The sequence below is a fragment of the Ursus arctos genome, unplaced genomic scaffold, assembly GCF_023065955.2.
Source record: "Ursus arctos isolate Adak ecotype North America unplaced genomic scaffold, UrsArc2.0 scaffold_6, whole genome shotgun sequence".
NCBI classification, from domain to species: domain Eukaryota; kingdom Metazoa; phylum Chordata; class Mammalia; order Carnivora; family Ursidae; genus Ursus; species Ursus arctos.
Genome location: NW_026623078.1, coordinates 43,906,457 through 43,925,247, shown reverse-complemented (window position 1 = coordinate 43,925,247; position 18,791 = coordinate 43,906,457). Strand labels below are relative to the sequence as shown.

The following is an 18,791-nucleotide window of genomic DNA, read 5'->3' as shown; positions in this document are numbered from 1 at the left end:
TCCCATTTTTCCAATTGTATGTAACTTATTTATAATTATTTTAATTTCAAAGAGGTGGATTTGTTTAACTTTGTTGAGAAATAACTGACAAACACGTACATGCAACATGTACAGCATGATTTGGTATACATTATACACTGTAGAATGGTTACCCAGAGAAGTTGATTGTTTAATCGTTTCCAATGTCTTTAATTTCTTTTTTTTTGCAGTTTAAAGACATTTAGAAAAGTTAAGCTATGATGACCTTAACTGGTATAGTTAACACAGAATTTATGAAAAATTAGAAAGTAAAATTATTTTCTCATCCTTCCTTTTCTGTGTCCTTTGTCCACCCACCCTCCTGACACTCTAGAAACCCATGACCCATACCTAACTCTGACTTGAAAGCATCAGTAAAATGGTTATACTTAAAGTAGGATCATTACCAAAAGTATTTGTGGTTCAAGAATAAAGTGGTTTCTAATCCATGAAATACATTCCTAAAAGTGTGGGATGTAGGAAAAAGAACAAAAGGGACAGATTTTAAGGTGAGGTAAAGGGAATAGAGCTTTTCCTACAAACATCATATATATTTCCCTCTCCTTGGCTCCCCCTCAAAAGAAGCTGGCTATTACTTACCTATTCCACACGCTGCTGTTCTCCCAAAACTCATAAATTATGTAGCGAGATTCATTGGAAAGCTTCTGTATGGAAATACTGAAATGGAAGAGAAAAAGCATAAGTAGACACAGGAAATTAAAGACAAAAAGCAAACTAATTTTTCTTTTTTTTTTTTTTTAAGATTTTTAGTTATTTATTTTAGAGAGAGAGTGCTATCAAGCTCTAGTGGAGGGAGAAGGAGAGGGAGAGAATCTCAAGCACGGTCCACACTGAGCAAGGAGCCCTATATGGGACTTGATCTCAAGAGCCTGAGATCATGACCTGAGCTGAAATCAAGAGTCAGATGCTTAACCAACAGCCACACAGGTGCCCCAAGAAGCAAACTAATTTTTCTAATCATCTCTGTATGTGGTATGAAACAATCTGACCTATTCATATGGGAAACACCTATGATGCCTGCATGGGAATGAAAGTTTTGTGAAGAATTGATTAGTTCAATATGTCTGTATTGCTTGACATAATTTTTTACTTTTCTGGTTTGGCATCATGAAATCATCTCAGTATATTATAGACATCACAAATACAACTTCTGTAAAATTTCATTCATTCAAAAGATTGACTATTTGTTGTGTTACAGTTCCAAAAACTGTTGAGTGCATGCCACTGCCCTTACCCTCAAGTGCAGCTCTCTGAATCTATCCTGTCTGCCTCCATAGCTCTTTCCAAATTCCTGGCCTTATCCCATCCTTGGATTGACTGCTGCAAGGCTTCTGGTTTGCCAATGCCGATGGTGTGCTCTCTCTCTCTCTCACACGCACACGCGTGTGTGCGCGCGCACGCACACACACACCCCCCTCTCAATTTCCTCTCCAACTTTGAGAGTCCACATTCTAGCCATAACTGGTTTTTTTTTGTTTGTTTGTTTGCTTTTCCAACTTAGGACAGACAAATTTGTTCCTTGCAATTCTCTGACCAGCCTGAGAGTGGCTAAAAGGCTATGTAATGTGTTTTGGAGGAGTTGGGTTGGGGGTGTGCTGAAAAGATACACTGGGGTGAAGGCTGGATTTAATCCTGGAGCAATTAAGAACCACTGAAGGATTTAAAACAGGGAGGTATCAGGGTTAGAGGTGGGTTTTAAAAGATCCTTCTGGTGGCGGCATGAGGTATCCCATGGGGAACAGTCAATACAACACAGGAAGAAAAGCTAGAAAGGTGGTGAAATTGCTTAGGTGGGTGATGACAAAGATCCAAATTATGGTAGAAAGGAGGAGGGGACAGATTCATAAGTTTAAGGGAGAATGGGAGACAAATACAAAGATGCCTTTAAAAAAATTAATTCCAGGGACTTCCAGGGAAGATGGCAGAGTACGAGGACCCTAAATTCACCCTGTCCCACAGATAGAACTAGATGACTGCCACCTCAGCGTAGGGGACTCAGAAAATGACCCACAGACTGGCAGAACAGATTCTCCAAAACAAAATGTAGAGAAGAGACCACATCTAACAGGCTAAGAATACTCTGGAGAGCTACATGGACCGTTGGACTGCTGGCAGAGGGGAGGGACACATAGGGGTAGAGAAGACAAAGAAACAGACCCTCACAGTGGGAAGCCCCCAAGGGGAAGATGAATTTGGCTTTGAAAATCAGAAGGATCAAATTTCATGAGTTCTTACAAACAGTGGGTCTTAAAACCTAGAACTTTAAAAATCAACAGCGTTGGCTCTGGGAGAGCCTGTAGGGTTTCAGAGAAACTGACTCCCTACCCTTAGGAAGCACAACAAACAGCCCCATGAAGGTACAGCATAGAAGCAGCAGTTTGAAAAATGCCTGGGATATACTTGTTTACTAATCTTGGGCATGTGCTGGAGGGGTGGGGATCACTGTCAGAGTTCTCCAGGAACACAGGAACAGACAGGTGCCATTTCCCTCCCCTGATTCCCAGTGTAAACACACAGCCACCTGTGGGAACCAGAGCAGCACAGACAATCCCTAACTTGCTAATACTGTGCATCCTGCCCAGAGGGCCCCCCCCCCCAATCCTGCCCCGGCATCCCTGCTCTTAGGCAGATCTGCCCTCTCCAACTTGGCCTGTCTTGGTTCTGGTGACTGCAGGTCCCCACAGCAGACCAGGACAAACCTTGCTAACACCACACATCCAGCCCCTGTGCACTTCAGTGGAGCTGCTCCTTCCTATATGTTCTTGGCCGGAGCCCATCCAAAGCAGAGCCCTAAGCTTGGCTATGTACAAGCAGCTCTGCCGGAGGCCAGCACCACTCCAAGGTGACGCGTGGCCCTGGGAAAGGGGGAGATAACCATATACACGCCACTCCAACGACAGCCCCAGCAGTGGGCTGAGGGCAGACATCTGGTCTGACTGCCGGCCCTGCTTGACAATGAACAAAAGCTGCTCAGGAGACAAAACAGGAGACAAAAACCCTGAGTTTGGTGCTACTATATCTCTGGCAAATGCCTGGTCTGACTCCTCTCAAGCTCAAGACGGCCCAAGACTGGCCCACTAACAGCATAGGGACCAAACTACTGCTGACAATAGGCAAAGAGAGCCATTGCAGATGCCTGGACCGAGGGAAAAAGCGGCTCAGTCATAATAGCAGGATGCATGCATCACACACAGCAGACACCCCTGAAGCGCCAGGTTCTGGTAAACAGGGGACACTGCACTGCAGGACACTACAGGACCTCTTCTTCATAAGGCCACTACTTTCAGGTGGAGACAGAGCTGAGTTTCCAAATACACAGAAACAGACAGAGACAAATGAGGAGACAGAGGAATACACTCTAAATGGAAGACTAGGACAAAATCACAGCAAGAGACCTAACGGAAATGGAGAGAAGTAATATGCTTGATGGAGAATGTGAAGTACTAATCATAGATACTCACTGGATATGAGAAAAGAGTGGAGGACATCAGTGAGGCCCTTAACAATGAGACAGAAAACATAAAAAAAAAATTAGGGATGAACTCAATGAAATAAAAATACACTAGCTGGAGTAAAGAGACTATAGGAAGCAGAAAAACAGATCAGTGACTTGGAGGACAGAGTAATGGAAAGCAATCAAGCTGAAGAGGAGAAAGAAAAATAATACAAAATGAATATAGACTTAGGGATCTCAGCAACATCATCAAGTGTACTAACATTCACATTATAGGGATCCCAGAAGGAGAAGAGAGAGAGAACAGGGCAGAAAATTTTTTTAAATAAATAATAACTGAATACTTCCCAAGTCTAGGGAAGGAAACAGATATCCAGATCCAAAAAGCACAGAAAGAACCTAATGAAATCAACCCAAGAAGCTCCACACCGTGATACATAATTAAAATGGCAAAAAGTAGTGATAGAGAATTTAAAAGCAGCAAGAAAAAAGAAAACAGTTATATATAAGGGAAACCACACAAGGCTATGAGCTGATTTCTCAGCAAAAAGGTTGTAGGCCAGAAAGGAGTGGTGTGATACATTCAAAGTGCTGGAACAAAAGAATCTGCAGCCAAGAATGCTCTATCCAGCAAGGCTATCATTCAGGAGAGAAAGAGAGATAAAGAGTTTTCCAGACGAAAACTAATTCATCACCACCAAACCAGCCTTACAAGAAATGTTAAAGGGGACTCTCTGAGTGGACAGCAAAGACCGTAAGTAGGAATAAGAAAAGTAGGAAGCACAAAAGAGTAAAATTGAGTACATATGTAAAAACTGGTCAAGAGACTCACAAAATAAAAGGATGTAAAGCATGGCACCATATACCTAAAATGTGGGGGGAGAGGCATGAAGAATGAGTTCAAACTCAAGCAACCATCAACTTAACATAGACTGCTAGATGCAGAAGATGTGATATACAAACTGAATAGTAGCCACAAATCAAAAACCAATGATATGCAAAAAATATAAAGGAATCCAAGTATATCACCAAAGAAAGCCAACTAATCACGAGAAAAGAGCAAGAGAAGAAAGGAACAGAGAAAATGTACAAAAATGACCATAAAACAAGGAACAACATGTAAGTTTGTACTTATCAATAATTACTTTGAATGTAAATGGATTAAATGCTCCAATCAAAAGACATATGGTGACAGAATGGATAAAAAAACAATACCCATCTACATGTTGCCAACAAGAGATGTATTTCAGACCTAAAGACACATGCATATTGAAAGTGAAGGGATGGAAAAACATTTATCATGGACATGAAAAGAAAGCCAAGGTAGGAATACTTACATCCGGCAAAGGGAAATGAAAGCAAAAATAAACTATTAGGACTACATCAAAATAAAAAGCTTCTGCACAGCAAACAACGAAAACGCACCCTGTGGAATGGGAGAAGGTAACTGCAAATGATATATCTGATAAAGGGTTAGTATCCAAAACATATAAAAAAAATGTACACAACTCAACACAAAAACCCCACAAATAATCCAATTTAAAAATGGGCATAAGACATGAACGGACATTTCTCCAAAGAAGATAACCAGATGGCCAACAGACACATGAAAAGATGGTCAAATCACTAATCCTCAGGGAAATGCTAATCAAAACCACAATGAACTATTGCCTCACACCTCTGAGAACGGCTAAAATAAAAAAACACAAGAAACAAGAATTGGCGGGGATGTGGAGAAAAAGGAACCCTTGTGCACTGCTGGTGGGAATGCAAACTGGTGTAGCCACTGTGGAAAACTGTATGAGGTTCCTCAAAAAATTCAAAATAGAACTACCCTATGATCCAGTAGTTCCCCTTCTAGGTATATACCCAAAGAATACAAAAACACTAATTTGAAGTGATATATGCACCCCTATGTTTACTGCAGCATTATTTACGATAACCAAAAAATAGAAGGAACGCAAGTGTCCATCAATAGATGAAGGGATAAAGAAGATACGGTCTACACACACGTGCGTGCACGCATGCGCTCACACAATGGAATATTACTCAGCCATACACAGAATAGAATCTTGCCATTTGCAACAACATAGATGGATTTAGAGAGTATAATGCTAAGCAAAATAATTTAGAGAAAGACAAATACCATGAGTACTGGAATTAAAATTTAAAAAAATAAAAAATTCCATAAGTCCTACTTGTTCAGTCTAAAGTTTTACATTATATTCAGATTAGAAATCAAAATGAGAGTATAAACTAATAGCAAGGATTTTGATTTAAAAGCGAACAAAGAATGGGTCAGTGTAAAAGTCAAGCTAAATGTAGTTTTAGAATTTACCTAAGTGTGACCAGCAGGTGGTGGTAACTACACACAGAAATTTTAATACTTTTTTCCTTTAGCTCTTTGCCTGTAAATAAAGTTTTTCATAGTTGTTTATCCAGCTTGCTTAAGGTACGATGTAGCAAATATTGTTCGCTCAATTTCAGATTTTCTAGGGAAAGAGTTAGAATCAAAGGAATTGGATGGAAAGTGAAATCAGGGATTTTCTAATTCTAGGAGTTCATGAATGAGCTCTTGTGGGGGGGGGTTCCTGGAAATCCCAGAAATGAGCTGCAAATTGATGTGCATGTCCATTTTTTTTCTGGGAAGAAAATCCATAGCTTCCACAATAGTCTCAAAGAGTCTGTAATCTCCAAACATAATTTGACAATGTAATGGACAAATTTCAACCCATGACCGTGTTGTTTTTTTGTTTTTTTGTAGGATAAAATTTAAAATACCCAGCTTACCATTTTAGGCTCTTCAAGAACTGCCTGCTCTAAACTGATTTATATTACTTATTACATTAAAAACCAATTTATCTTGCGATTTGGACCTCCCAATTTTCTGGACATCCATAAGACTGTAAGGAATTAAAAAAATTTTAGCATCATTCTCAAGCGTTTAAAGGACTGAAGGAAGCATGGGTGTGATCAGGCAGTGGTTGGAAGTACAGCCCAGCAGGCCTACCCTTCTCTACAACTTGGTAGCTTTATCACTCTGGGCCCATTACTTACCTCAGCTTCCTCATCTGTAAAATGGTGATAATAGCAGTACAGTGAGGATTAAAGTGTTGCATGTAGAGTGCTTAGCCCAGTCCTTGGCAAATTGTGTGTGTTTAATTAGCCGTCAGCTCAATACCCCAGAGGAAAGTGGCACTTCCCCGGAATGAGCAGTTACAAAGGCCAAGTCTTAAATGGTGTTAAAACTGAGAAACATGACAGAAGTAAAAGGAATTGGAAAGGAAACAAGACCAGAAAAAACAAAACAAAACTGAAGGAAAAAGACATATTTGTGACAACAATGTACAGCAGGAAGCCAATAGTAATGATGATAATCGTTATATTATTATATGCGCTCACAGCGATGGTGACAGTTGCTGACATGTATTGCTCTGTTCCAGGCCCTGGTCTAAGCAATTTACATGGATTAAGGAATTATACCTTCACCATGACTCTGGGGGTGACAGAGCAGACACAGTCTGTTGCCCCAACCATTACCTCTTTCTTAACAGAACCCTGCCACTGTTGAGTTCATAGCATACCCGATGTACCAGTCAGCCCTGGACTGAGACAGTCATCACCATCTCACCCCTTTCTGTTGGATACTGGTTTCCTCACCTCCCCTGGAGGGAGGAATGACCATGTGACTTGAGCTGGACCAATGAGATACCAAGGAATGTCTGCTGGGAAGCAAGGGCTTCTGGGAAATGCTTGCATCCTGAGGCTCAGACATACGTAAGAGGAGAGCTTGTTTATGTTGCTCCCTTCTCTTGCTTCCCGACTATAGGCCATCTGGTGGAGAGCCAGACGGCAGAGCTGAAAGCAATGCAGATTTTGGCTCAGAGGGAAATGCGTGAAAATGCTAATCAGAATTACTCTACAGGGGGTGCTTTCAGTTAAGAGTGAAACTGACCGATACATAGCAATGAGATTTAAGGACATTGCTCTTTAAGACTGTGCAATACAGGTAACGGTACGTATGCAATGATGACACTAAGAAAAGGTTAATTATGAAAAAATTCTGTCAGCAATATTTCTGTTGAAAAGGCTTAGGGCTTAAATGATTAGCTTTCAATTATCTGCAAATTTAGAATTACACAGAACATTTCTGAGCTGTTGCTAATGTGCTTGTCTTCCTCCTTGATGTGTTCAGGTTTCCTGTGACACCACTCACTGCATTCTTTGGCTAAGCTGTCCCTGGATGTAGTCACTAAGAGCTTTAGCCCTGAACTCCAGGAGACCTTCAATATTCCCAGCAGCTGGAAAAAGGCAGTGAAATAGCATCCAGGAGGGAAGGATGTGGCTCAGGAATAGTTGGGGGTGAAGATAAGTTAAAAGACTCTCCTCCTCTTGGTTTCCTCCTTTCCCCACATGCCCTACTTCAACTCATAGAATCTAGCCACCGGAGAAAAGGCACAACAGGAGGGAGGTCCCTGAGAAACCCCCCGCCCCATTTCTCCACACCAAGCTCCAGCTGCCAATATATTTCACCTGCATAAAAATGCTGATAAATGATTCACAGTCAATATGCCACAGGGTAACATTAGTTCTTAAAGATCTTTCTTTGGCCATGGTAAAGTCTTAGGATCAAGTCTTCTTTTTTTTAATTTTTAAAAATTTTTTATTATGTTTAGTTTGGGTCAAGTCTTATAATACAATTCCATATTCATGTTCCCTAGGCCCCTGACATAGAGTTTAGAACACACATGAATCCTAGAATTCATATCTAAGAGTGACTTCAGAAATCGTTTTATCCTATTTAACAGCTGTGAAATTTTAGGCTATGAATGAATGACTTATTTTCCTAACTGGATTCTAAGATCCGTGAAAGCAGAACCTTTTCTCACTTTTTCTGGCATCAAGCATGGTTCTAAGAATACATTGTGTACACCACATATATTCAACTGGTACCTCCCCACAGCGATTAATAAACTGTCGTGATTACAAAATAAGCAAAATGACGGATGCCTGGCTGGCTCAGTCAGTTGAGCATCCAACTCTTGTTTTCAGCTCAGGTCATGAGCTCATGGGTCAGGTTGTGAGACTGAGCCCCACGTAGGGCCCCACGCTCAGTAGGGAGTCTACCTGAAGATTCTCTCCCTCTGCTCCTCCCCCCACTTGCTCTTTCTCAAATAAATACATCTTTAAAATAAGCAAAAAGATCGTCAGAGTTTGTGTGTGTGTGTGTGTGTGTTGTGTGTGTGTGTGTGTGAGAGAGAGAGAGAGAGAGAGAGAGAGAGAAATGGGTCACAAAATTGATTTATGTGGCTTTTCCACTAACAACTCATTTTGAAACTCAATTGACAAATACTCTGACAAGGGCTCCGTCAGCTTCTAAACCTCTGGGTCTGGTGGTCAAATACCTTCAGGGCATAAGCCTCTCTAATTCAGTTGCTTGAATTTAAGAAACTAAGACCTTATAATTGGAGCAGGAGGGATCTTGTCCATTCCACCCCTGGTTAACCACAGAAAGTCTAGAAAACTTTAATTCAAGGATGACCAAGCACGGCAAGAAGGATTAAATGTGGGTTTTGGAGTCAGACACGCCGGGGCAAGATGTTTACTGCATCTGAGCCCATTCCCTCTTTCAGATGAGTGCAGTGAAGATCAAATAAGAAATGGGTGCAAACTGCCTAGTCATACATCCTTCATTTCTACTTTGTGGCATGGCAGCATTTCCTGGCTAGCCATGGTGAAGCTGAGCCTGACATCAGGGGAGAAGAAGAAACTGTCCATTCTGGGTTTCCTTTTACCAGCCCAGCGCAAGGCATGTGCATGGCTGACAACACGAGTGGCTCATTTGATTGCTCATCAACCGATAGAGAAGAAAACTGGATTTGATGAACTGAATTTAGACCGGCGGGCCGGCATAATGGGTATCTCACATGGTTTCGAGCCACTTGGAGTGATTCTCTGACGCTCATTCCATCTGACAAAGTCTACTTTTTGATAATTCCAATAAAAGAAAAAAAATCAGTTGAAAAATCAGCAAGAAGTGAGTGAAGAGTCCTTAAAAAACAAACCAGTCTTGCCAAGGAAAAGGAGAGACTGAGAGTCTCAATTTATCTCCCTGGAGGAGGCTCTCCCCCTCCGGTACTTCACAGCTGGAGCCCAGGGAGCAGTTTTCCGTGGCTGCCGAGAGAACAGTCTGCAGCAGGCAGCGCGGCCCCGTCGCCTCAGCTGCCCTCCCACTGCTGCTTCCGTCACCCGGGGCTGGCCCGGAGCGTCGGGCCCTTCTCCCCGCACACGTGAAAGCACTACCTCGGAATCTTAATCAGACGTTGTGCGTTACTTACAAATGTAAAAGTCTAATCCGTTCCTGGAGATTGTGATCCACCAAACCGGGTTTTATCTTCCTTACGTCCCCACTTCTTCGGTTAGTATTGTGCCCTAGTTCCTGCAGTTCCTACTGTGGATGGTGTGTACACACACACACACGCACACGCGCACACACACTCTTTTTGCATTTTCCAAGCCTTCAATTTCAGTTCCAGATGAGTAGGCTTTTAAAACTACGTACACTTGCACTTTGGCAGATCCTATGTCACTGAACTAAAAGGACTAAAATGGTTTTGATTTGAGCCCTTCTGAGTTTGCTGTGAAATACAACAACAACAACAACAACAACGCAACCTCAGCATCTCCTGTGTTTCTGTTACAAAGGCATGACTGGAAGATTGCAAGCAGTCGGACAGGAACAGCACTGAGCGAGTCCCCTGCAACTCTAGAGAGTGGGTCAGAGGTCAGCCAGCCAGATGATGAAGGGAGAGTACCCCGCTCATGTTGTCTGGGCCTTGGGGTGCTGAGCACTCAGTTAATCCTCACAGCCGTCTCAGGGTCTTAGGAAGTTCCTGATGAAGAACCAGTAAGGCTCTTTCCCTATATTACAAAATGAACACAATCCCATATTTAACTCCAGAGCCAGACTTCTTAACCGGGGAGCTATTCTGTTGGAGTATAAATAAAATATAATTACTGGGAGTAACACCAAAGCACTCAGACATAAAGTACGCGTTTCCGTGTGTGTGTGTGTGTGCGTGTGCGTGCACATACGCATGCATGCATACCCGTGCTAAAGTGATATTTGGAGAGCATCATGAAATACAGTTTAAACACACCCCGAGGTAGGGGTAGATTTGGTTGTAGTTTTCCAGAAGCAGGTGAGTTTGGGGCTGGGCTTTGGGCTTCAGGCACAACAAGCGCTTGGTGGAAACCTACCAGCTGGGCATACATTTCTGGGAAGGAGAGCAGCCCGGTCTAAGGCACAGGTTATGCTGGAAAGACAATGGGCAGCTGGGCGCTCAGGTAGAGAGAATCCATGGTAACAGTGCTGTGCATTTTCAGGTACGAAAAACATAGGGTCAGGGAAATAGCTAGCATTTGGTTAAGACACTCAGAGGTACTGCAGTTCCTGATGAAGGGGATTCTATAACTGTACAATTATATAATTGTAAAATTATTCTAGTAACTGTTTATTGGACTACTTGGAGTGGAGAAACTGAAAGTGAGTAATAGTTCATAAATTTTAGTAGCCTAAGATAATCGAAGCCTGAGCTGGGGTAGCTAGGGAAAGAGGATTTTGTGTCTGTTTTTGTTTTACGGCCAAGGTCTGCAATCAAGACGTCAGACACTGTGCAATTTCATAATGGCTGAGATGATTATCAGGCTGCAGGGCCTGCTGCCAGGGAGCATTCAGAGCTAGGCCCCGTGGAGTTGGGGCTCATCCATCAGAGGTGAATTAAATCCATGTGGGCCTGTCTGGGTGCAAGAGGGGAGATGCCAGTCGATGTGAAACTCCCCTCTTCAAATTGTTCTCACCATTTTATTTCCCTTGATGCCCCCGGTGATCAAATCCACATAGAGTCCAAGGCTAAAACAGAAAATACCCAGTTAAGGCCTGCAAAAGGCATCACCCAGAGGGCTGGAATGATCAACATAAACACAAGAGGAGCTCAAATGCCCCTCTTCCCCTCCTTCATCTAGGGACCGAGCCGGAGCGCTTACCGCAAGCATCCACTCTGGGAGGAAGCGCTCTCCACATAGTGTTTCAGGGCAAGCTGGAATTCTTCCAAGTCCTCCTCTATCACAGACATCTGACGCTGGACAAGCATGATGTGCTGCCGAGGAAGAGGCAAGCGTTACAGCCTGGCTGTCACGGAGCCTCGCTTCGCCGGACCCCCTATAGCCCGTCCCTCCCCTCCTCACAGAGCAAACAATCCTCACCTAAAAATATGACCAAAGGGAAGACCATGACTAGTCCAAGTAATACTGTGCTATGAAAGCTGTAATGCAGGCAGGATACCTTTCTTGCCTCCAGTAGCAGGTGCTATAGAGAGTGTCTCCCAACGATACACTTCCCTTTTAAAAGCAGTGGTTCTCAATTAGAAGCTCTGGGGAGGTTTCAAATTTGCACTCACATCAGAATCTCTGGAAGTGGGGTCCAAGCACTAGCATTTATACAAGCCATCCCCCAAGTGGCTCTAATGTGCAGTCCGGGCTGGGATGAAGCCTATAGTCATTTTTAAAGAGCAGTCCTACTGGACAGCTCCAGAGTCACCTTAAATATTTTGTGATATCAGACATGTGTATCATTACAAACAACCACATTTCAAAAAATGTGTGTTCAATGCTGCATTTCCAAAGCTACATTAACCACCGACCACATAACATAGGCCTTGCTCAAAATCTCATGGCATCAGATGGAGCCTGTGTTTAATGGATCACACTGGGCTGGATGGCAACCGCTTCTTGTAACAAATTCTATTATGTTTACAGCACTTGTAGTGTAAGGCCTTTCCTACAGATCTGCCCAGGGGCTTCACATACACTCTGATCCAAGACCAAGCCTCTCTTCCATCAAGGGTTAGGAATGAATCATAAAGTACAAAAAAAAAGTAAGGATTGGGAGTGAATTACAAAAGTATGAAAAAAACTGTAAGGACAGTTTAGAATGTGAGGAAAACAACTTGCACAACATTACTCAGCTGTGTAGCGGCAGAGCCAGAAGTAAGCCCCTGGTTTGCTGTCTCCTCTCCAGTGTGTTTCTCACTTCACGTTAATAGCTTTGTTGGAGACCAGTTATATCACAGATTGCATAATAGATAATTTATATATTCAATAATTGTTCCTACTTTATTTTCCTACAGGTAAATGCTGGGTGCTGGATTCTGGGTATACAGAGATAAATCAAGACAGAATCCTTACCTTCATAAGGTTTAGTAAATTAATCAACAAGGTTTTCATTTTTGTTTTTTACAAAGATTTTATTTATTCATTTGAGAGAGAGAGACAGAGATACCGAAGGAGAGCACGAGTGGGCAGGAGAGGGAGAAGCAGGCTCCCCAGGACCCTGGAATCATGACCTGAGCTCAAGGCAGACACTTAACTGAGCCACAGGAGCCTCAAGAAATCAACAAGGTTTGAAAACTGTGTCTATGGAATAACTTTAGGTTGATACTAGCACATGAAACTGACTATATTTAAATTGACCAGAAGTCTACTACAGTTTTGACGGAACCGTATTGTCAAAGAAATCTTGATCCCAGCCTCAAAATCCTTTGATTGTGTAAGCCTTAAGGGAATATTTGGGCCCCCAAACTCACACGAGCAGGAAGCAGGCTACTAACACTCTATAACCCCTAAAAGGGGCAATATTCTCCCATGAGCTCTTTCCGATGTGGTTATGGAGGAAAATGAACCAAAAAGAAACTCTCAAAAGAACAACAACGGACAACAGAGTTCCTCGCAGACGGAGGTACAGTGTCCAATCACAGAACTTCCCTCAACGACAAGCATCTTCCCAGCATGAATTCACTGTTGCAAGGAACCAGTGAATGCTGTCTGCTTCCTATTCGTGCCTTTCCCGAATTACAGTTGTTACGACATTTCTCCTGGCCCAGTTTTATCACTGTGTATTTTATCTGTGTGTTTGCGGGGAGTGGTGAGGGGAGATAACTTACTTTTTTATTCATAAGTGTGTCAGATCGCAAGGGACTATGTCTTGATCTTACAGGGAGGGCTGAGCATGTCACCCAGGGATGCCAGACTTCGAGCTAGAAGCAGTGACTGAAGGAGACTTTGGGTGGTCTCCCTTGTGAAGGGGTCTATGTGTTCTATGTACATGAAAAGAATGCATGTTTGAGGATCAGAAGGCTCGCTGTGGCAGAAACTCCAACCTACTCCCCCAAATCCATTTCCTCTTCTTTCTAGGTACAGTTAGAGTACACAGTCCATCAGCTTTTGCAGATAACCAACCGATGAGTTTTCACCAAGAGAACACAAGCACAAGTGCTGTGTATTGCTTTTGGGCCAAGACTTTCAAGAGGGATGTGAACCCCCTCCACATTCTCTTCCCCTTTTCTGTTGCTAGACGGACCTGCCTCAGGAATGGCAGGGCCACGCTTGAGAGGGGCCTGTGTCCCTGAATCATTGTGTGGACTGTTTTACCGGGCAAGGGGAAAACGTTTATTATATTAGAATCATTCTCCATTTGGGTCTACTTGTTTCCCTAGCCCAGTCGCCTTAATGAGTTCAGTAATTTTAATTGAGCTTTGTTTTATTTCCCTTCAGAATCAGAGATCAAGAATCAGTAGACATAAGCCTGTAACTATCTCCTAAGCTTATGTAAGGAACAACCAGCCTCCTGTACCACTCTCCCCGGACCTGGGTTTAGTATTAATAACTAAGAGTTTCAGTTAATCTCTGCCAAAATAATTGTGGACATGTTCTTCTCACAGAAATCTACAGAGACTTCTTGATCACGTATTTGTGATTAACAATGACTCAGATGATTTCTCATGGGCTTTCCCAATGAGATATATAAATATATCTACTTATTCCACCATAATTCTTTTAGTCTGAAGGCAATTCTTACGTGATCTAAATTGCAACCATGAATAGAATCCTTCTCTACTCCCTGAAGGCATGTCCTTTGAAATGTGACTGTGAGCTTCTTCTATCAAAACGTGGATCCTATTTCCCTTTCCCTTGGATCTGGGCCAGCCTTATAACTTGCTTTGGTAGAGGAGTCCTAACATCTGCATGACATTTCTGTATGTTCCTTATGTCGAATACACAGCCTGAGATCCTTACTGAAATCTGAGGTGAATGGCCAGCCCAGAGCATTTTTGTTTCTCTGCTTTAGAAGGGGTAGTGTAGCCTTTATTATTTACTCTGTAGGGACTGTTAGGATTGAATTATGGTGGAATATTTGCAGAATAGTGTTTGCTAGTCACATGAGGTTAGCGGCATCAACCTTTCATTTCTTGGATTTTTTTTTTATTTAGAGAAATTTCAACTTTTTAAATCTCTAGAGACAGAAATATTTTAAATGCAACTAATTTGTTTCATGTTTTCTAGCTCTATTTACTACATTTACAGTTGTGTTCCAAGCATGTCTTCAGAAATGTAACAGCCTTTCTTGCGTGCTCTTGTTCAATCTCATAATAGCTATTGCAAAGCAAAACTATGTTTTAACAGTCCCTGACATATTTGTGGGCAATAACCCCCAATACACATGGCAGGATTAATTTACTTCACAAAATATTATTATTCACAGGCTTTATGAGGATAGAAAGGCAGAAAAATATGTTAGATTTGTAAACTCCTATTATACAATAGGATAACAAAAGTTATTCTGGTATAAACAACAGTAATGTGCTCAAGAAAAGTTACAGCTTTTGAAAAGCACCAGAATGGGATCAAACCTTGTTTAAAATGACATTGACTCCAAAAAGAACCCTTCTGAACATAGGAAATATCTAGGAAATCATCACCTTTTTCTAACAGTTGTTTGGTAAGAAGTGCTGTGCAAGGCATACAATGGCACCAAGCAGAAAGGCTTTGGGGGGGTAAACACACCTGCCAGATCCAGAACGTGTGGTCTGGATGGACTCCCTTCAAAAACAATATTGATCTTTCAGTGATTCATACTCCCTGCCTAGTACTTGACAGCTGGAAGACAAAAAATTACTCCCAGGTTTCCAGGAGTCATAAAGTCACAATCTTGGAATTTAGATCTGGGTTTATTTTTGATGCACGTTTCCTATTCTATTCTAACAAGAGTAAAATTATGAGTTCTAAAGGTTGCGGTCTTTATAATGTGCTTGTTACAAATCACGTGGAACACGTCGATCTTCCTGCATAGCCCCTTAGTGTTTTCCTGTTAGTGCAACATTTGAACAATTCAATGTTATAAGAGATACGTAAATAGTTTTTCAAACTCCTATTTATTCTTTTTGATTTCACCTTAAATACTGTGTCACTCTCGAAGCATTCCCTGGCCTCCTAAGTTAGGTTGTGTTCCCTTGCTCTGCACATCTGTACTTCTCTATAATAATCCCCATCACCGTGTACTGGAGATCCTTGTTGAATCACTGCAGGTCCTTCTGTCTGTCTCGTAGCGCCTGTGATATTCACCACTTTATCCCCAGACCCTCCCCCAGGGCCTGGCACATAGCTGGCGATTGAGTTATTCATGGAACAAACAAGCAAAAGACGCACTATTCATTCCAGGAAAGCATGTGAGGTGGTCCCGTGAACTCTAGAGCCCACACCATTTTCTTTCATCTACCTCCATCATCTTGTCCTCTTTCCCCTTTAAGAGCAAAGAGTACACGTTTAAAAAAAACTTAGCTTCACTTTTATGAGCTCTGCGGCCTTGAGCCAGTTACTTCATTTTTCGTCCTAAGTCACCAAATGAAATTGGAATGGCGGTACTTATATCATGGAGTTTAAGGGAGGATTAAATGGAATACTGTATGTAAAAATCTTGCCCAGGATAGACACTCAATAGATGTTACGTCTCATACTCTGCTCACTGAGGGAAAAAAAAAAAAAAAGACCTAAAAGAAAAAAAAATCATATGCTGGACTCATCATTATGTAATGACTCACGTTCCAGAAAACTAGATATGTCAGCTAGTAGGGTTTGGGACTTTTGCTGCGTGCTATTTAAGCCTGCCAGATACTCCTGTTCTGCTCTAGTGGTAGGAGACCTCATGAAACAGAGTCATCTGTCAGCTCACAACCTCACTGGCAAAGAAAACTCCATTTCAGTGTCCAGAGATGCACCGAACACTGGAGTGGGACTGTTACAGTGTGGGGTACAGGTCTAGCACAGAGCTGCTGGGGCCCGGCTACGCAATGAAATCCTTCCACACCTCAATCCTCCATCTGCAAACTGGGGTTAATGACGGCAGCACCTCGGATAGCTATGATGGGGAGGAAGTGAATCACAGGTGCGTGTGCGGCACAATACTGTGCATGTAGCAGAGTCTCCGTAAAGAATAGCTTTACAAAAATAAAATCCACCATAACAGTTTGTTCTTTGCTTTCTGGTATGGGATTTATTTTTCAAGGTTCTCATGTATTCACTAACGGAAAAGGAAAATCACCTCTCTAGTCAATGAAGCCTGAACCTGGTTTAGGACACCAAGAGAAATCGCGGAACCCAGGGGAGCCTGCAGTGCTGGCTGTGAACAGTGGAGATCTGTTTTCGTCATTCTGAATACAGAAGGATTTATAAGAATCGATGGTGAGGCATTACTACCACTAACGAGAAAGTACAACTTGTAATGACAAGTAGCTTATTGGTATCTTTGAGAAAAACAAACTTACTCAAATCATTACTATATGTGTATTCCCAAAGAGCATAATTATTTTACCTTTCCATGTGGTTGAAAATAATTAAGGAACACCCTTTCCTGCTTTTCAATAATATTGACTGCTGAAGCACCTTGCCCAATCCTATTTTGTTAAGTACTTCTACGAACTATTGAATTAGTAATGCTGTCTGGGTTGATAAATCTTTGAAAATTGACCTTGGGCTCTCTTCTGTCAGGGACCAGAGAAGGAACAGTCTGTCACCTTCCACAAACAATCCTTAGACGATTTTTCTCCCACTTAGCTAGTGAGAGACAATAGTCTCACCTTAGGAAATCATGTAAGAATAGACAATGGTCTCTCTCAACATGAGAAAAGTTATGTTCAGTTTTCTTGACTGGAGTGTAGTTTTCCCTACATGCAAATCTCACTGATGCCAGACATACAAGATCACCAGGTCACGATCCTGGACCCGAGGGACTGCCAGGGATGGTCTTCTGAGTATGTGCCCTTGACAGCCTTCTGTCCTTCTCAGAAAAGATTCTGCTTCCCACCAAAACCTACCCCTTTAGAATTCTGGGTGCCTGATGAATTAATACAGACCACACCCTGTCTGTGGAGGAACCAGAAGCACTGAACCTGTGGTGAAATATAGGTTACCTTTGGGGAATGTGTCCATATCCATAGATTTTTTTTTCTTAAAGATTTTATTTATTTATTTGACAGAGATAGAGACAGCCAGCGAGAGAGGGAACACAAGCAGGGGGAGTGGGAGAGGAAGAAGCAGGCTCATAGCGGAGGAGCCTGACGTGGGGCTCGATCCCACAACGCCGGGATCATGCCCTGAGCCGAAGGCAGACGCTTAACCGCTGTGCCACCCAGGCGCCCCCATATCCATAGGATTTTAATGATGACACCATTAGTAAGCTTTTCTCTACAGCTTTCCCTCTGAAGACTCTCTGTGCTTTGAGTCTGGACAGGTGGGCAGGAGCCGAAAGAACGGTGAGCCTCACCTTCTATCCCACAGGCGGTGCCTGGTACAGAGAGGAAAGGTTTCCCAGCTTTGCCTCATGTAAACAGGATGGATCCTAGGAGATCTATACGATATATGTTTAAGGCATTAAGAAACAAGTGATGTTCTGTGGGTTGCCAAGATTTTAAAATCAAAATTTCCACTAAATGTGAATGCAAAGATCCACTTTCCCCCAATAGAATGTGCTACAAATATCTGCCTCAAAATAACAAATCATGATATGTGTTTTCAATTAGTTAATTTATTCATAAATTTCTTTCGTTGTGCCTTTAGTCTCTATTACTATCACTTTGTCCATCCTCTCTCAGTCTCTATAAATTGCCACCACTCCGGATGGACCTCTTTTCCCTAGGAGTGTAAATGTTCCTTTTTCCTCTAAATGTCAATTTTTTTTCTTGGGAAAAAAAAAAAAGATTTCTGAGCACTTCCAATGTGCCTGGCCCTCGGATAAAAGCGGGAGATACGATACCGAACAGCATCAAGTTTCGGCTCAGGTGTCACACCCAGGCTCGCAGGGTTTATTACATGTTGTTCGTGATATAATTTGAATGTTGCCCTTCTCTGCCAGTCACAGTCATTCAATTATTCAATAACTCACTGACTTATATATGCATAAAAATCT

The 18,791-nt window shown here is 42.2% G+C and overlaps 1 protein-coding gene across 1 annotated transcript in view; it reads right to left on the bottom strand.

Moving 5' to 3' along the window:
• Positions 1–18,791, bottom strand: part of NECAB1 (N-terminal EF-hand calcium binding protein 1) — a 182,570-nt gene that overhangs the window by 7,695 nt on the left and 156,084 nt on the right. Inside the window, exons 10-11 of the mRNA XM_026495772.4 lie at positions 11,540–11,652; positions 619–696 (exon numbers count right to left, since the gene is read on the bottom strand). Coding sequence (XP_026351557.1) covers positions 619–696; positions 11,540–11,652 — 191 coding nt within the window. The remainder of the gene's footprint in view (positions 1–618; positions 697–11,539; positions 11,653–18,791) is intronic.